This window comes from Nerophis ophidion, linkage group LG10, assembly GCF_033978795.1.
Source record: "Nerophis ophidion isolate RoL-2023_Sa linkage group LG10, RoL_Noph_v1.0, whole genome shotgun sequence".
In the NCBI taxonomy this organism is placed as follows: Eukaryota; Metazoa; Chordata; class Actinopteri; order Syngnathiformes; family Syngnathidae; genus Nerophis; species Nerophis ophidion.
Window position 1 is genome coordinate 45,870,506 of NC_084620.1, and position 13,804 is coordinate 45,884,309.

At 42.3% G+C, this 13,804-nt stretch overlaps 1 protein-coding gene across 1 annotated transcript in view; it reads right to left on the reverse strand.

Annotated features, from left to right (window-relative positions):
- Nucleotides 1-1,342: 1,342 nt before the first annotated feature.
- Nucleotides 1,343-13,804, reverse strand: part of LOC133560897 (sentrin-specific protease 3-like) — a 59,946-nt gene continuing 47,484 nt past the window's right edge. The window contains exon 12 of the mRNA XM_061913919.1: nucleotides 1,343-2,029. Coding sequence (XP_061769903.1) covers nucleotides 1,919-2,029 — 111 coding nt within the window. The 3' untranslated portion in view covers nucleotides 1,343-1,918. The remainder of the gene's footprint in view (nucleotides 2,030-13,804) is intronic.

The following is a 13,804-nucleotide window of genomic DNA, read 5'->3' on the forward strand; positions in this document are numbered from 1 at the left end:
TCAAGACGGAGGCGGGCTTGACGCGCTGGATGAAGTCACTTCCGGTCTAGAAATCGACGCCAATGGTTTTATTATGGCTTTGATACGTTTTTTTAATAACGTGCGCCCAATACATAATGAAAAAAGCACCACTTAACATACTCCATTCATAAATGAAATACAAACTAGTTTGTAAACAGTTGTTCATTTATATTATGATAAATGAAATACAAAACTAGTTTGTATTTCATTTATAATAATATATAAAATTACATGCATATAATTTGAAGTGATCGATTTGTCTTAATTGTTGGGATTTTTAATTACAGATTACATAGACTATATATGGGCTATAAAATGTACTTTACGTGTTCACTTTAAAAATATATCCATCCATCCATCTTCTTCCACTTATCCGAGGTCGGGTCGCGGGGGCAACAGCCTAAGCAGGGAAGCCCAGACTTCCCTCTCCCCAGCCACCTAGTCCAGCTCCTCCCGGGAGATCCCGAGGCGTTCCCAGGCCAGCCGGGAGACAGTCTTCCCAAGGTGTCCTGGGTCTTCCCCATGGCCTCCAACCGGTTGGACGTGCCTTAAACACCTCCCGAGGGAGGCGTTCGGGTGGACTCCTGACCAGATGCCCAAACCTCCTAATCTGGTTCCTCTCGATTTGGAGGAGCAGCGGTTTTACTTTGAGTTCCTCCCGGATGACAGAGCTTCTCACCCTATCTCTAAGGGAGAACCTCGCCACACGGCGGAGGAAACTCAATTCGGCCGCTTGTACCCGTGATCTTATCCTTTCGGTCATGACCCAAAGCTCATGACCATAGGTGAGGATGGGAACGTATATCGACCGGTAAATTGAGAGCTTTGCCTTCCGGCTCAGCTCCTTCTTCACCACAACGGATCGGTACAACGTCCGCATTACTGAAGACGCCGTATCGATCCGCCTATCGAGCTCACAATCCACTCTTCCCCCACTCGTGAACAAGACTCCTAGGTACTTGAACTCCTCCACTTGGGGCAGGGTCTCCTCCCCAACCCGGAGATGGGACTCCCCCCTTTTCCGGGAAAGAACCATAAAAATAAATTATGTGCACAAAAAAGTAAACAATTTGGTTATACAATAAATTGCTTTAAAAATGTTTGCCCAAGTCAAGGAGCTCAATAAAGAACTATCTCGTCTTATCAATTTCAGAAGCAAAATGTGACATTAGAAATTGTCTTAGAACATGCATTGAAAATAAAAATCTATATAATAATTGTCAAATAAAAACTGTTGACTTTGTTTAATAAAGTAAACTGTTATTTGAATAGTTACTATATAGGTAAATGTATAATTCATTAAGTAAAAACACACAAACACTGTTAGGCCACCTTTTTAATTTTAAGCGACCAGAATGCACTGTAGAAGATGTATAAAACAGTTGTTGAAACTCATTTTAGGAGGAGAAAAAAAAAAAAAAGACAGGGCCTTGAACAAATGAAAATTTCTTACAAAAAACATTTTGGAAATTATAAACGTCACAATCAAAGAAAAAAATATAGCAATTTCTTAAAACTTCTTTGTGTGTTCTCATCTCCCCCTAAATAACAAAAATCCTCAATTAGCCAAGTATTTATCGTCACACAAAAAAAGAATGAATCACGTTGTTACTGTTAGTATAAAGGGAGCTCCAACCTGTGGCTTTTTTGCCCCAAAATAGGTTGATTTTTTTCCAAGGGACGGTGGTTGCGCCGATTGTCAGAGTTAAATAGCAGAACAGTAAAATTCTTGTGTTGTATGCTTATGTACAGTATGTTATGACTTTTATTTGCAAAGAGAGTTGATGACTACAGAGTGAGGGACAACACAAACAAGCAATAGAAGACGATGTTGGCTGTTTATCTTGGCCCCGGCCCCGGCCCCGCCCCCTCTCATCCAAGGGTGGGAGAAAAGGGGTCACAGGGTTAGCTTACAGTGACACAGTTCTTTGTACATTTGCCTCCGCAGGCGTGGCATGTCCTGCTGTCCAAAATCAAACGGCTGCTCCAGCGCAAGACACTTGCAGTACTGCAGTACCAGAGGGAAGGAAAAAGAAAAGTCACGATGGCTCCGGTTATAAAGTGATAACAGACACATTGCATGATACAAATAAATAGAAAATGATACACAAAGTTCAGTATGTTTACTGACACACAACAGAAGGAAATAACACCAAAACCCACCTCCATCCCCAAGTGTGGTCTTTGATACCATTTCAGATTCCATCCTCTATAGCAGGCCTGGGTAATTATTTTGACCCAGGAGGTCGAATTTAAAAAGGTAGGGCCGGGCGATATGGCCTTTTTTAATATCTTGATATTTACACGATTTATGTCTCGATATTTTGCCTCAGCCTTGATTGAACACTTATTACATATAATCACACCAGTATGATGATTCTATGTGTCTACATTAAAACGTTCTTGTTCATACTGCATTAATATATGCTCATTTTAAACTTTCATGCAGAGAGGGAAATCACAACTAAGTCAATTGACCAAAACTGTATTTAATAAACAGTTATTAAGCAGTGGCACAAACATTCATGTCATTTCCAAAACAGAAAGTGCAACATTGTCAGAGACATTTTAAAACAAGCTATTAGTGCACTTTTGTGCATGATGTCGCTAAGATGACATATAAAAAAACACTAAATCAAAGTGCACTTTTTGTACAGAACGGCACTACAATAGTTTTAAACAAATAAAGTGCACTTTTGTGCATGATGTCACACATGATATTTCAATAACTCCATCCATCCATTTTCTACCGCTTATTCCCTTTCGGGGTCGCGGGGGGCGCTGGCGCCTATCTCCAATAACTGTCAAATAAAAATGAGCTGCATAATAAGATATCAAATAGTGTTCCTCCTTCGCTATGTGGTAGGTTATTGCGGACATTATCTCCTTTTGTTGTTGACTATTTTTTTCATACGGTGTTGATCTGGAAATGTTTGCCTCAGCATTTGGATGGTGTGGGCGTGTGGCACCGAATGGAGATGTTGACATGCGGAGTAATCACTCTTCATTCACTAGCAGGTGACTTTTCAAATGATGCTACATATTAGCAGTAATGCTACTTTTTGAAGCAACGCTTATGCCCCACACTTGTCAAATTACAGTTGTCTGTTCGATATATTCCCGCTTGAAGTCAAACCACCCCCAGACGATGGACCCCCTGCTGTTTTTCTTTGGAATTAATTCTTCCTTCATTTGTTACCCGATTCGGACCTTCTTTCTCTCGTATTACCACTCGCACCACAGCTAACGTTACCCATGCTAGTACCTCTCTGCGAGGGCGTACACGTATGTGACGTTTGTAGGAAGGTGTGCTTGCTGTCTGTGAGAAGGAGGGACAACAAAGAGTGGGAAGAGCCTGTAGTGTAATGCCAGCAGCTAAAAGCAACTGCGTGAGAACGTATACCATATTTTTCGGATTGTAAGTCACAGTTTTTTTCATAATTTGGCCAGGGGTGCGACTTATACTCAGGAGCGACTTATGTGTGAAATTATTAGCACATTACCTTAAAATATCAAATAATATTATTTTGCTCATTCACGTAAGACACTAGACCAGGGGTGGGCATTACGTCGATCGCGAGCTACCTGTCGATCGCGGAGGGTGTGTCAGTCGATTTCAAGCCAGGCATGAAAAAAAATAGACATAAAAATCAGCAATCATCAATCTTCACCAAGACTTACTTTCGTCAATTGTTTGACATTCTTGGCACCCGAGGATCTTGTGCGATGACGCTGGCTGCTGCGAGCTCATTATTAAGAAAAAAATCACTTACTGGACGGAGAGAAACACTTTTTATTTCAACACTCTTGGGCCGTAATTGCTGTCAAAACTCTATAAAGACCAACTGCAGAGTTCCTGTCTTCACCATAAAAGACCGGCTTCATCCTGCCTGTGCTAACAAAATAAGAGTCTCAGAAAGCTAGCGTGCACAAGCTAGCAAGCTACAGAGTTTGATGCCAATGTATTTCTCCCTCGCCCTCAGCGACCGCTCCCTCTCCTCCCTCGCCCACACACTCACTGAAGTCACTCATTTGCTGCCACACACACATATGCTACTCTCATAACAAAATGTTTAAAAAGGAGTATGCAATTTGGACAAATGAGATGCCAAATCCAACCACTTTCAAGTGGTATTGGACAGAAAGGAGGACTTTTTTTCTCCTCCTATTGAAAATGCGGATGCTATCATCACTACTGTCTGATTCCAATCAATACAAGTCATCAGAATCAGGTAATACACCAACTTATATTCTTGTCTTCATGAAAGAAAGGAATCTATATGTGTTAAACATGCTTGTATTATCATTAAACACCATTAACTTGTTAACAAAAATGTCCCTTTCATAGATAAATAAATATAAATTATAAATATGAATGAGGTAGATCTCCTCGACTTGGTCTATTGAAAAGTAGCTCGCCTGCAGAAAAAGTATGAGCACCCCTGGACTAGACGTATAAGATTTCATGGGATTTAGCGATTAGGAGTGACAGATTGTTTGGTAAACGTATAGCATGTTCTGTATGTTATAGTTATTTGAATGACTCTCACCATAATATGTTACGTTAACGTAACAGGCACCTTCTCAATTGGTTATTTATGCGTCATATTACAGGTACACTTATTCAGCCTGTTGTTCACTATTCCTTATTTATTTTAAATTGCCTTTCAAATGTCTATTCTTGGTGTTGGGTTTTATCAAATACATTTCCCCAAAAAATGCGACTTACACTCCAGTGCGACTTATATATGTTTTTTTTTTTTTTTTTTTTTTGCCTTCTTTATTATGCATTTTCGGCAGGTGCGACTTATACTCCGAAAAATACGGTACTTGAATATCACGATATAGTCATTTTCTATATCGCAGAGAGACAAACCCGCGATATATCGAGTATATCGATATATCGCCCAGCCCGATCTGGGGGCCGGTATATCCGATTTTTAGGAACACTAATACAAAACTTCACAATAATGTCTGATTGAATGCTAAAATGTTCTGACATTTTATAACCTTAAAACATGTTATAACCTTAAAAAAATGGAATGGAATTTGAAATTGTTTTACTGAATTAGACACCTGGAATGTACATGAAAATAAAGAATGTGGGATTTAAAATATTAACTATAAAGGATAAAACAATGAAAATTGACAACATATGAATGTGAATCACCCCCCCACTCTTGATCGACATTTTACAATCAAGCTAAACGCAACGAAAAGGCAACAACAGCAAAATATGAATGTGAAGGGTAAAAAAAACCCCGGCTAAAATCTGATATATCACTAAGCTTTAGAACTTTGTTGTAAAAAATCTCCTTCCACGTCTGTCTCTGACACCCTCATTTCAGGCTGGCCGCTCTGGAAACACTCTGTGGAAATGCTCCCCACCCACACTGCTTGGGACCTCGTCTGAGCTGCTGTGACTTAGACTACCATAGTTTATCATGCAAAAGCGCGGATTTTAACCATTGAAATACTTTGTATAATTCAAGATTTACGGTCATTTGAAAACATCACTGCACATCATAATGGCAGCTACAGTTTCCATCTTAAAGACCTAAAAAAAAATATTTGGGATTTTCTGGCGGGCCAGATTAAAAAGATCAACGGGCTGCATGTGGCCCCTGGGCCTTAATTTGCCCAGGTCTGCTCTATAGACTCATCCACTGAAATCACCTACACCCTCTATTACACAGGCAACACTTAGAGGTCATAATATGATTTTCTTTTTGTGCTTTTAAAATACTTTCTTGTGGTCTGCATAACAAGTAATGGTGGTTCCTTGTTATCCATTTTATATAGATCATTTTACACAACATATTCAAGCTGTGTGGGCAGTCAACTTCACGTGCCTACACTTCGGCTGCGTCTTTTTCCGTCAACCACGTTGTAGCTTTTATAACTTACATAATGAGTCGACTGACAGATATAAGTTAGAATGTCATCCTACTTTGTCTCATACATGGCAACAGCGGATGATATATATGCATGTACGAGCAAGTCTGGCCTACATTAAAAGGATAGACAAAAAATACCTTATTGACTATTATGTCGTACAACAATGGCAGACTTGCGCAAAGCTCTTTGGGTAAATCTCTACTAGTGTTGTCCCGATACCAAAATTTTGGTACCGGTACCGAAATTATTTCAATACTTTGATACTTTTCTAAATAAGGGGACCACAAAAAATTGCATTATTGGCTATATTTTAACAAAAAGTCTTATGATACATTAAACATATGTTTCTTAGGGCAAGTTTGTCCTTAAATAAAATAGTGAACATACAAGGCAACTTTGTAGTTGTGTCATCGGATTTGCGGCCTCATGTTATGGACACTCGGGTGAAGAGAGGGGCGGAGCTTTCTACCGATCACCACCTGGTGGTGAGTTGGCTGCGATGGTGGGGGAGGATGCCGGACAGACCTGGGAGGCCCAAACGCATTGTGAGGGTCTGCTGGGAACGTCTGGCAGAGTCTCCTGTCAGACAAAAGTTTCAATTCCCACCTCCGGAAGAACTTTGAACATGTCACGAGGGAGGTGCTGGACATTGAGTCCGAGTGGACCATGTTCCGCACCTCTATTGTCGAGGCGGCAGATCGGAGCTGTGGCCGCAAGGTAGTTGGTGCCTGTCGGGGCGGCAATCCTAAAACCCCCTGGTGGACACCAGCGGTGAGGGATGCCGTCAAGCTGAAGAAGGAGTCCTATCGGGTCCTTTTGACTCATAGGACTCCGGAGGCAGTGGACAGGTACCGACAGGCCAAGCGGTGTGCAGCTTCAGCGGTCGCGGAGGCAAAAACTCGGACATGGGAAGAGTTCGGGGAAGCTATGGAAAACGACTTCCGGACGGCTTCGAAGCGATTCTGGACCACCGTCCGCCGCCTCAGGAAGGGGAAGCAGTGCACTATCAACACCGTGTATGGTGCGGATGGTGTTCTGCTGACCTCGACTGCGGATGTTGTGGACAGGTGGAAGGAATACTTCGAAGACCTCCTCAATCCCACCAACACGTCTTCCTATGAGGAAGCAGTGCCTGGGGAATCTGTGGTGGACTCTCCTATTTCTGGGGCTGAGGTCGCTGAGGTAGTTAAAAAGCTCCTCGGTGGCAAGGCCCCAGGGGTGGACGAGATCCGCCCGGAGTTCCTTAAGGCTCTGGATGCTGTGGGGCTGTCTTGGTTGACAAGACTTTGCAGCATCGCGTGGACATCGGGGGCGGTACCTCTGGATTGGCAGACCGGGGTGGTGGTTCCTCTCTTCAAAAAGGGGGACCGGAGGGTGTGTTCCAACTATCGTGGGATCACACTCCTCAGCCTTCCCGGTAAGGTTTATTCAGGTGTACTGGAGAGGAGGCTACGTCGGATAGTCGAACCTCGGATTCAGGAGGAACAGTGTGGTTTTCGTCCTGGTCGTGGAACTGTGGACCAGCTCTATACTCTCGGCAGGGTTCTTGAGGGTGCATGGGAGTTTGCCCAACCAGTCTACATGTGCTTTGTGGACTTGGAGAAGGCATTCGACCGTGTCCCTCGGGAAGTCCTGTGGGGAGTGCTCAGAGAGTATGGGGTATCGGACTGTCTTATTGTGGCGGTCCGTTCCCTGTACGATCAGTGCCAGAGCTTGGTCCGCATTGCCGGCAGTAAGTCGAACACATTTCCAGTGAGGGTTGGACTCCGCCAAAGCTGTCCTTTGTCACCGATTCTGTTCATAACTTTTATGGACAGAATTTCTAGGCGCAGTCAAGGCGTTGAGGGGTTCCGGTTTGGTAACCGCAGGATTAGGTCTCTGCTTTTTGCAGATGATGTGGTCCTGATGGCTTCATCTGACCGGGGTCTTCAGCTCTCGCTGGATCGGTTCGCAGCCGAGTGTGAAGCGACCGGAATGAGAATCAGCACCTCCAAGTCCGAGTCCATGGTTCTCGCCCGGAAAAGGGTGGAGTGCCATCTCCGGGTTGGGGAGGAGACCCTGCCCCAAGTGGAGGAGTTCAAGTACCTAGGAGTCTTGTTCACGAGTGAGGGAAGAGTGGATCGTGAGATCAACAGGCGGATCGGTGCGGCGTCTTCAGTAATGCGGACGTTGTACCGGTCCGTTGTGGTGAAGAAGGAGCTGAGCCGGAAGGCAAAGCTCTCAATTTACCGGTCGATCTACGTTCCCATCCTCACCTATGGTCATGAGCTTTGGGTCATGACCGAAAGGATAAGATCACGGGTACAAGCGGCCGAAATGAGTTTCCTCCGCCGTGTGGCGGGGCTCTCCCTTAGAGATAGGGTGAGAAGCTCTGCCATCCGGGAGGAACTCAAAGTAAAGCCGCTGCTCCTTCACATCGAGAGGAGCCAGATGAGGTGGTTCGGGCATCTGGTCAGGATGCCACCCGAACGCCTCCCTAGGGAGGTGTTTAGGGCACGTCCAACCGGTAGGAGGCCACGGGGAAGACCCAGGACACGTTGGGAAGACTATGTCTCCCGGCTGGCCTGGGAACGCCTCGGGATCCCCCGGGAAGAGCTAGACGAAGTGGCTGGGGAGAGGGAAGTCTGGGTTTCCCTGCTTAGGCTGTTGCCCCCGCGACCCGACCTCGGATAAGCGGAAGATGATGGATGGATGGATGGACAAGGCAACTTGTCTTTTATTAGTAAGTAAGCAAACAAAGGCTCATAATTTAGCTGCTGACATATGCAGTAACATATTGTGTAATTTATCACTCTATTATTTTGTCAAATTATTAAGGACAAGTGGTGGAAAATTAATTATTATTCTACTTGTTCATTTACTGCAGGGGTGTCCAAAGTGCGGCCCGCAGCTAATCGTTTACCGGCCCGCCACACATTCTGCAAAAATTGCAAAATTGATAGTATAGCAAAAATAAAAAAAATAAAAAAGTGGAATGAGGTGAAATCTAATGAGAAAAAGTGGCAATGTTGACACAAAGCTGCCATGCAGGCAGTTTTTTTTTCCTTTTGTCTTTATTTTCTTTTTTTTCCATTGCTCAAAAAAAAAAAAGGACCAAAAAAATCTATGTTATAATGAATTATTAAAAATTATCACTTTAAAATGTTTCCTGTGGAAAAAATATTCCATATGATGTGTGGTTGCAATATAAAAACATCGTTTTGACAAAAGAGCATTAAACAAACAAAATAATAGTTCAAACTTTAAATCTGCAGATGTATCGGAAGTTGATCTTGAAATTTAGGTGTTAAAAGTAAAAAAAAACCTGATAAAAATGTACCACTTTATCAGTGGGGAACCTTTCGGATCTCAAATATATTTAGTAGGATTTTATTTAACTTTTCACTGTGATTACTCAAAAATATTAAATAATTAAAATCAATGGTGTCCTGCATTATTGATCTTTGAGGGCTTTAATTGCTAAGTAAAAGGAACTCTCCTGAAGGAATCAATATAGTTCTATCTATCTAAGTACTGCATATTTCAGTTTTACTATTAAAAAAACAAAGAATTAAAAGAAAAATCCATATATTTTGTTATGGTTTGAAAATGAAAAATATCAAAATGGCCCCCGCATGCTTAAATATTTCTGTGTGCGGCCCTCAGTGGAAAAAGTTTGGACACCCCTGATTTACTGTTAATATCTGCTTACTTTCTCTTCTAACATGTTCTATCTACACTTCTGTTAAAATGTAATAATCACTTATTCTTCTGTTGCTTGGGTGCTTATTAGTTTTGGATGATACCACAAATTTGGGTATCAACCCGATACCGAGTCATTACAGGATCATACATTGGTCATGGTCAAAGTCCTCATGCGTCCAGGGTAGGGCTGGTCGATACATCAAATATACTCGAGGTATCGCGGGTTTGTCTCTGTGCGGTATAGAAAATGACTACATCGTCATATTCGAGTGTACGTCCTCACACAGTTGATTTTAGCTGCGGGCATAACAGTACATGCTCTTCTCACACTTTTTTGTCTATCCTTCTCAAAGAGACATAAAACAAGCGCACCTTCTTACATACATCAGTGTCGCACGTGCAGCGTCATACGCCCCTTGCGGAGCACAGAGGTAGCGACATGGGTAACCTTAGCTGTTGTGCTAACGGAGCGGTGCGAGTGGTAACACAAGAGAAAGAACGTGCGAATCGGCTAACAAATGAAGGAAGGAATATTGTCCAAGAAAAACAGCACGGGGTCCATCGTCTGGTGGTGGTTTGGCTTGAAGCGGGAAGATGTTGAACAGACAACTGTAATAGGTCAAGTATGCGGTAAAAGTGCTGCCACAAAAGGTAGCAGCACTGCTAATTTGTAGCATCATTTGAAGTCACCCGCTAGAAAATGAGGAGTGCTTGAAACTCAACACAACAACATCTACGTTCGGTGCCACACCTACAAAATGGTGAAGCAACCATTTCCAGATCAACACCGTATTAAAAAAATTGTCAACAACAGAAGGAGATCACGTCCGCATTAACCTACCACATACCGAAGGATGTACACTATTTGATTTCCTATGATGCAGGTCATTTTTATTTGACAGTTATTGAAATATCTTGTGTGACATCATGCACAAAGGTGCACTTTATTTGTTTTACACTATTGTAGTGGTGTTCTGTACAAAAAGTGCACTTTAATTTAGTGTTGTTGTGATATGTCATCTTAGTGACATCATGCACAAAAGTGCACCCATAGCTTGTTTTAAAATGTGTCTGAAAATCTTGCACTTTCTGTTTTGGAAATGACATGAATGTTTGTGCCACTGCCTAATAACTGTTTACTAAATACAGTTTTGGTCAATTGACTTAGTTGTGATTTCCCTCTCTGCATGAAAGTTTGAAATGAGCATATATTATTAATGCAGTATGAACAAGAACATTTTAATGTAGACACATAGAATTATCATACTGGTGAGATTATATACATCAAGTGTTAATTCAAGGCTAAGGCAAAATATCGAGATATATATCGTGTATCGTGACATGGCCTAAAAATAGAGATATTAATATAAGGCCATATCGCCCAGCCCTAGTCCAGGGACATATTTCCAAAGTTTATAAACACAATATGATTTTAAAAAAAAAAAAGAAAGAAGATGTGATCTGAAAAAATATCTGTTATCATAGTAGTATCAACTAGACACGCTCCTGTACTTGGTATCATTAAAGTGGATGTTAGGTGTAGATCCACCCATGGCGTTTTTTTACATTGTGACACCGATACACACTGTGTAGTGAAGCATGTTTAGCTATTCCTTGTCCTGCAGGGATGATATGTGTAAGAAATGTACTTTGTCGCCATGGAGGCGAAGATTAGTGATTTAGAAGTAACAAACACTCCAGACTGCGGCTGGACTATAGCTGCTAGCTAGCTTGCCAGCCATGTCCGAAAGTACCTCTTCTGGTGGGCGTTTCAGTGTTATATCTTCACATTTATCGTTAGTTTTTAAGCCAAAATGCGTCCGTTCTCCCTTTTCTTTCCATACACTGTGTCTGTTTGTAACTACTCTGTGATTGTGCACTATCGAACATGCTAGTCTGCCCGTAAACCCAGCAATGACACGACGTGAAGGCGACGACGGGGGGGACCGTTATTTTTCAGAGGCGTATAGTAGGGCTGGGCGATATATCGCAGGTTTGTCTCTGTGCAATATAGAAAATTACTATATCGTAATATTCGATTATATGTTCTCCCACACTTGCTTTTAGCTGTGTGCATTACGTTACCGCCGTTTCTCACTCCTTCTTTTGTCTCCTTCTCACAGAGACATAAAACAAGCCCGCCTTGTTACTACATACGTCACATACTGTCACGCATGTAGCGTCACACACTCTCGCAGACCAGAGACGTAGCAGCATGGCTAACGTTAGCTGAGGCAAGTCGAGCGGAGCGGAACTTGAGACAATACAAGAGAGAGATGGTGTGAAACTGATCACAAATGGAGGAAGAACAATAAATGCCCAAAATAAAGAGCAGGGGGTCCATCATCTGGCGGTGGTTTGGCTTGAAGTGGGAAGATATTCAGCAGACAACAGCAATATGCAAAGTATGCAGCAGAAGTGTTACTACAAAAAGGTAGCAACACTTTTAATTTGTTCTTTCATTTAAAAAGTCACCCGCGAGAGACTGAAGAGTATTTAATAAATACACTTTTGGTCAATTGACTTAGTTGTGATTTCCCTCTCTGCATGAAAGTTTAAAATTAGCATATATTAATGCAGTATGGAGAAGAATGTTATAATGTATACACATAGAATCATCATACTGCTGTGATTATATGCATCAAGTGTTCATTCAAGGCCAAGGCAAAATATCGCAATATTATAAAAATATCATGATATTAATAAAAGCCAATATCGCCCAGCCCTAGCGTATAGTACCGAATATGATTCATTAGTATTGCGGTACTATACTAATACCGTACAACCCTATATGGAGATATCCGCTGACATCACCAGTTGAAATAACGTCAAAAGTTGGGCAAATTCCAAATTGCTTGTGTGGAGGAAGTATGACGGAAGGCAAGATTGTTTAATAACTATCTCCCCCATGCCTCCATTGTTGGGATTTCAAATTTTCAGGACTTATGCAGATCCCAAATACACAAAAACAAATACCAATAGGTAAGAATAGTTGGTTTTGCATGATAGGTACCCGTTAAGGCTAAAATTTGCACTCGCATCACGTAGCTTACGTAACTTAAGCCGGGTGGCTTCTCTGCCGGCAGACCTTTACATGCACCTCCAAAAATTGTAGCTTCACGTCGGCGGCTACGAGGACACAGAACTGTAATTAGTCAGTTGTTTTAGACCAGTGGCCCCCAACCACCGGGCCGTGGCCCGATTGGTACCGGGCCGCAGAAGAATTTTTTTTATCAAATCAACATAAAAAACACAATATACACTTACAAATAGTACACCAACCACAAAAAAACTCCCTTTTTCATGACAAAAACGTCCCTTTTTCATGACAAAGAAGAAAAAAAAAACAGAAAAAAAAGGGATCCCACCCCAGGGCCGCGGGAAAAATTTTCAAGCGTTGACCGGTCCGCGGATACAAAAAGGTTGGGGACCACTGTTTTAGACCATCATTTGGAGGTTTTCCTTAACACCTGTACTCTGCCTCAATTCATTCAGGGCTCGCACGGTCCACCTTTGCGAGCGTCTTCTCGTCCGGTTTCAGAGCATTATGTACATACCCCGTTTCCATATGAGTTGGGAAATTGTATTAGATGTAAATATAAACGGAATACAATGATTTGCAAATCCTTTTCAACCCATATTCAACTGCATGCACTACAAAGACAAGATATTTGATGTTAAAACTCATTAACTTTTTTTTTTTCACAAATAATAATTTACTTAAAATTTCATGGCTGTAACATGTGCCAGAGTAGTTGGGAAAGGGCATGTTCACCACTGTGTTACATCACCTTTTCTTTTAACAACACTCAAACGTTTGGGAACTGAGGAAACCAATTGTCGAAGCTTTGAAAGTGGAATTCTTTCCCATTCTTGTTTTAGGGACGGCGTGGCGCAGTGGGGGAGTGGTCGTGCGCAACCCGAGGGTCCCTGGTTCAATCCCCACCTAGTACCAACCTCGTGACGTCCGTTGTGTCCTGAGCAAGACACTTCACCCTTGCTCCTGATGGATGCTGGTTAGCGCCTTGCATGGCAGCTCCCTCCATCAGTGTGTGAAATTGTGTGTTGAATAGCTAAATGTGGAAGTAGTGTCAATGCGCTTTGAGTACCTTGAAGGTAGAAAAGCACTATACAAGTACAACCCATTTATCATTTATGTAGAGCTTCAGTCGTTCAACAGTCCGGGGTTTCCGCTGTCGTA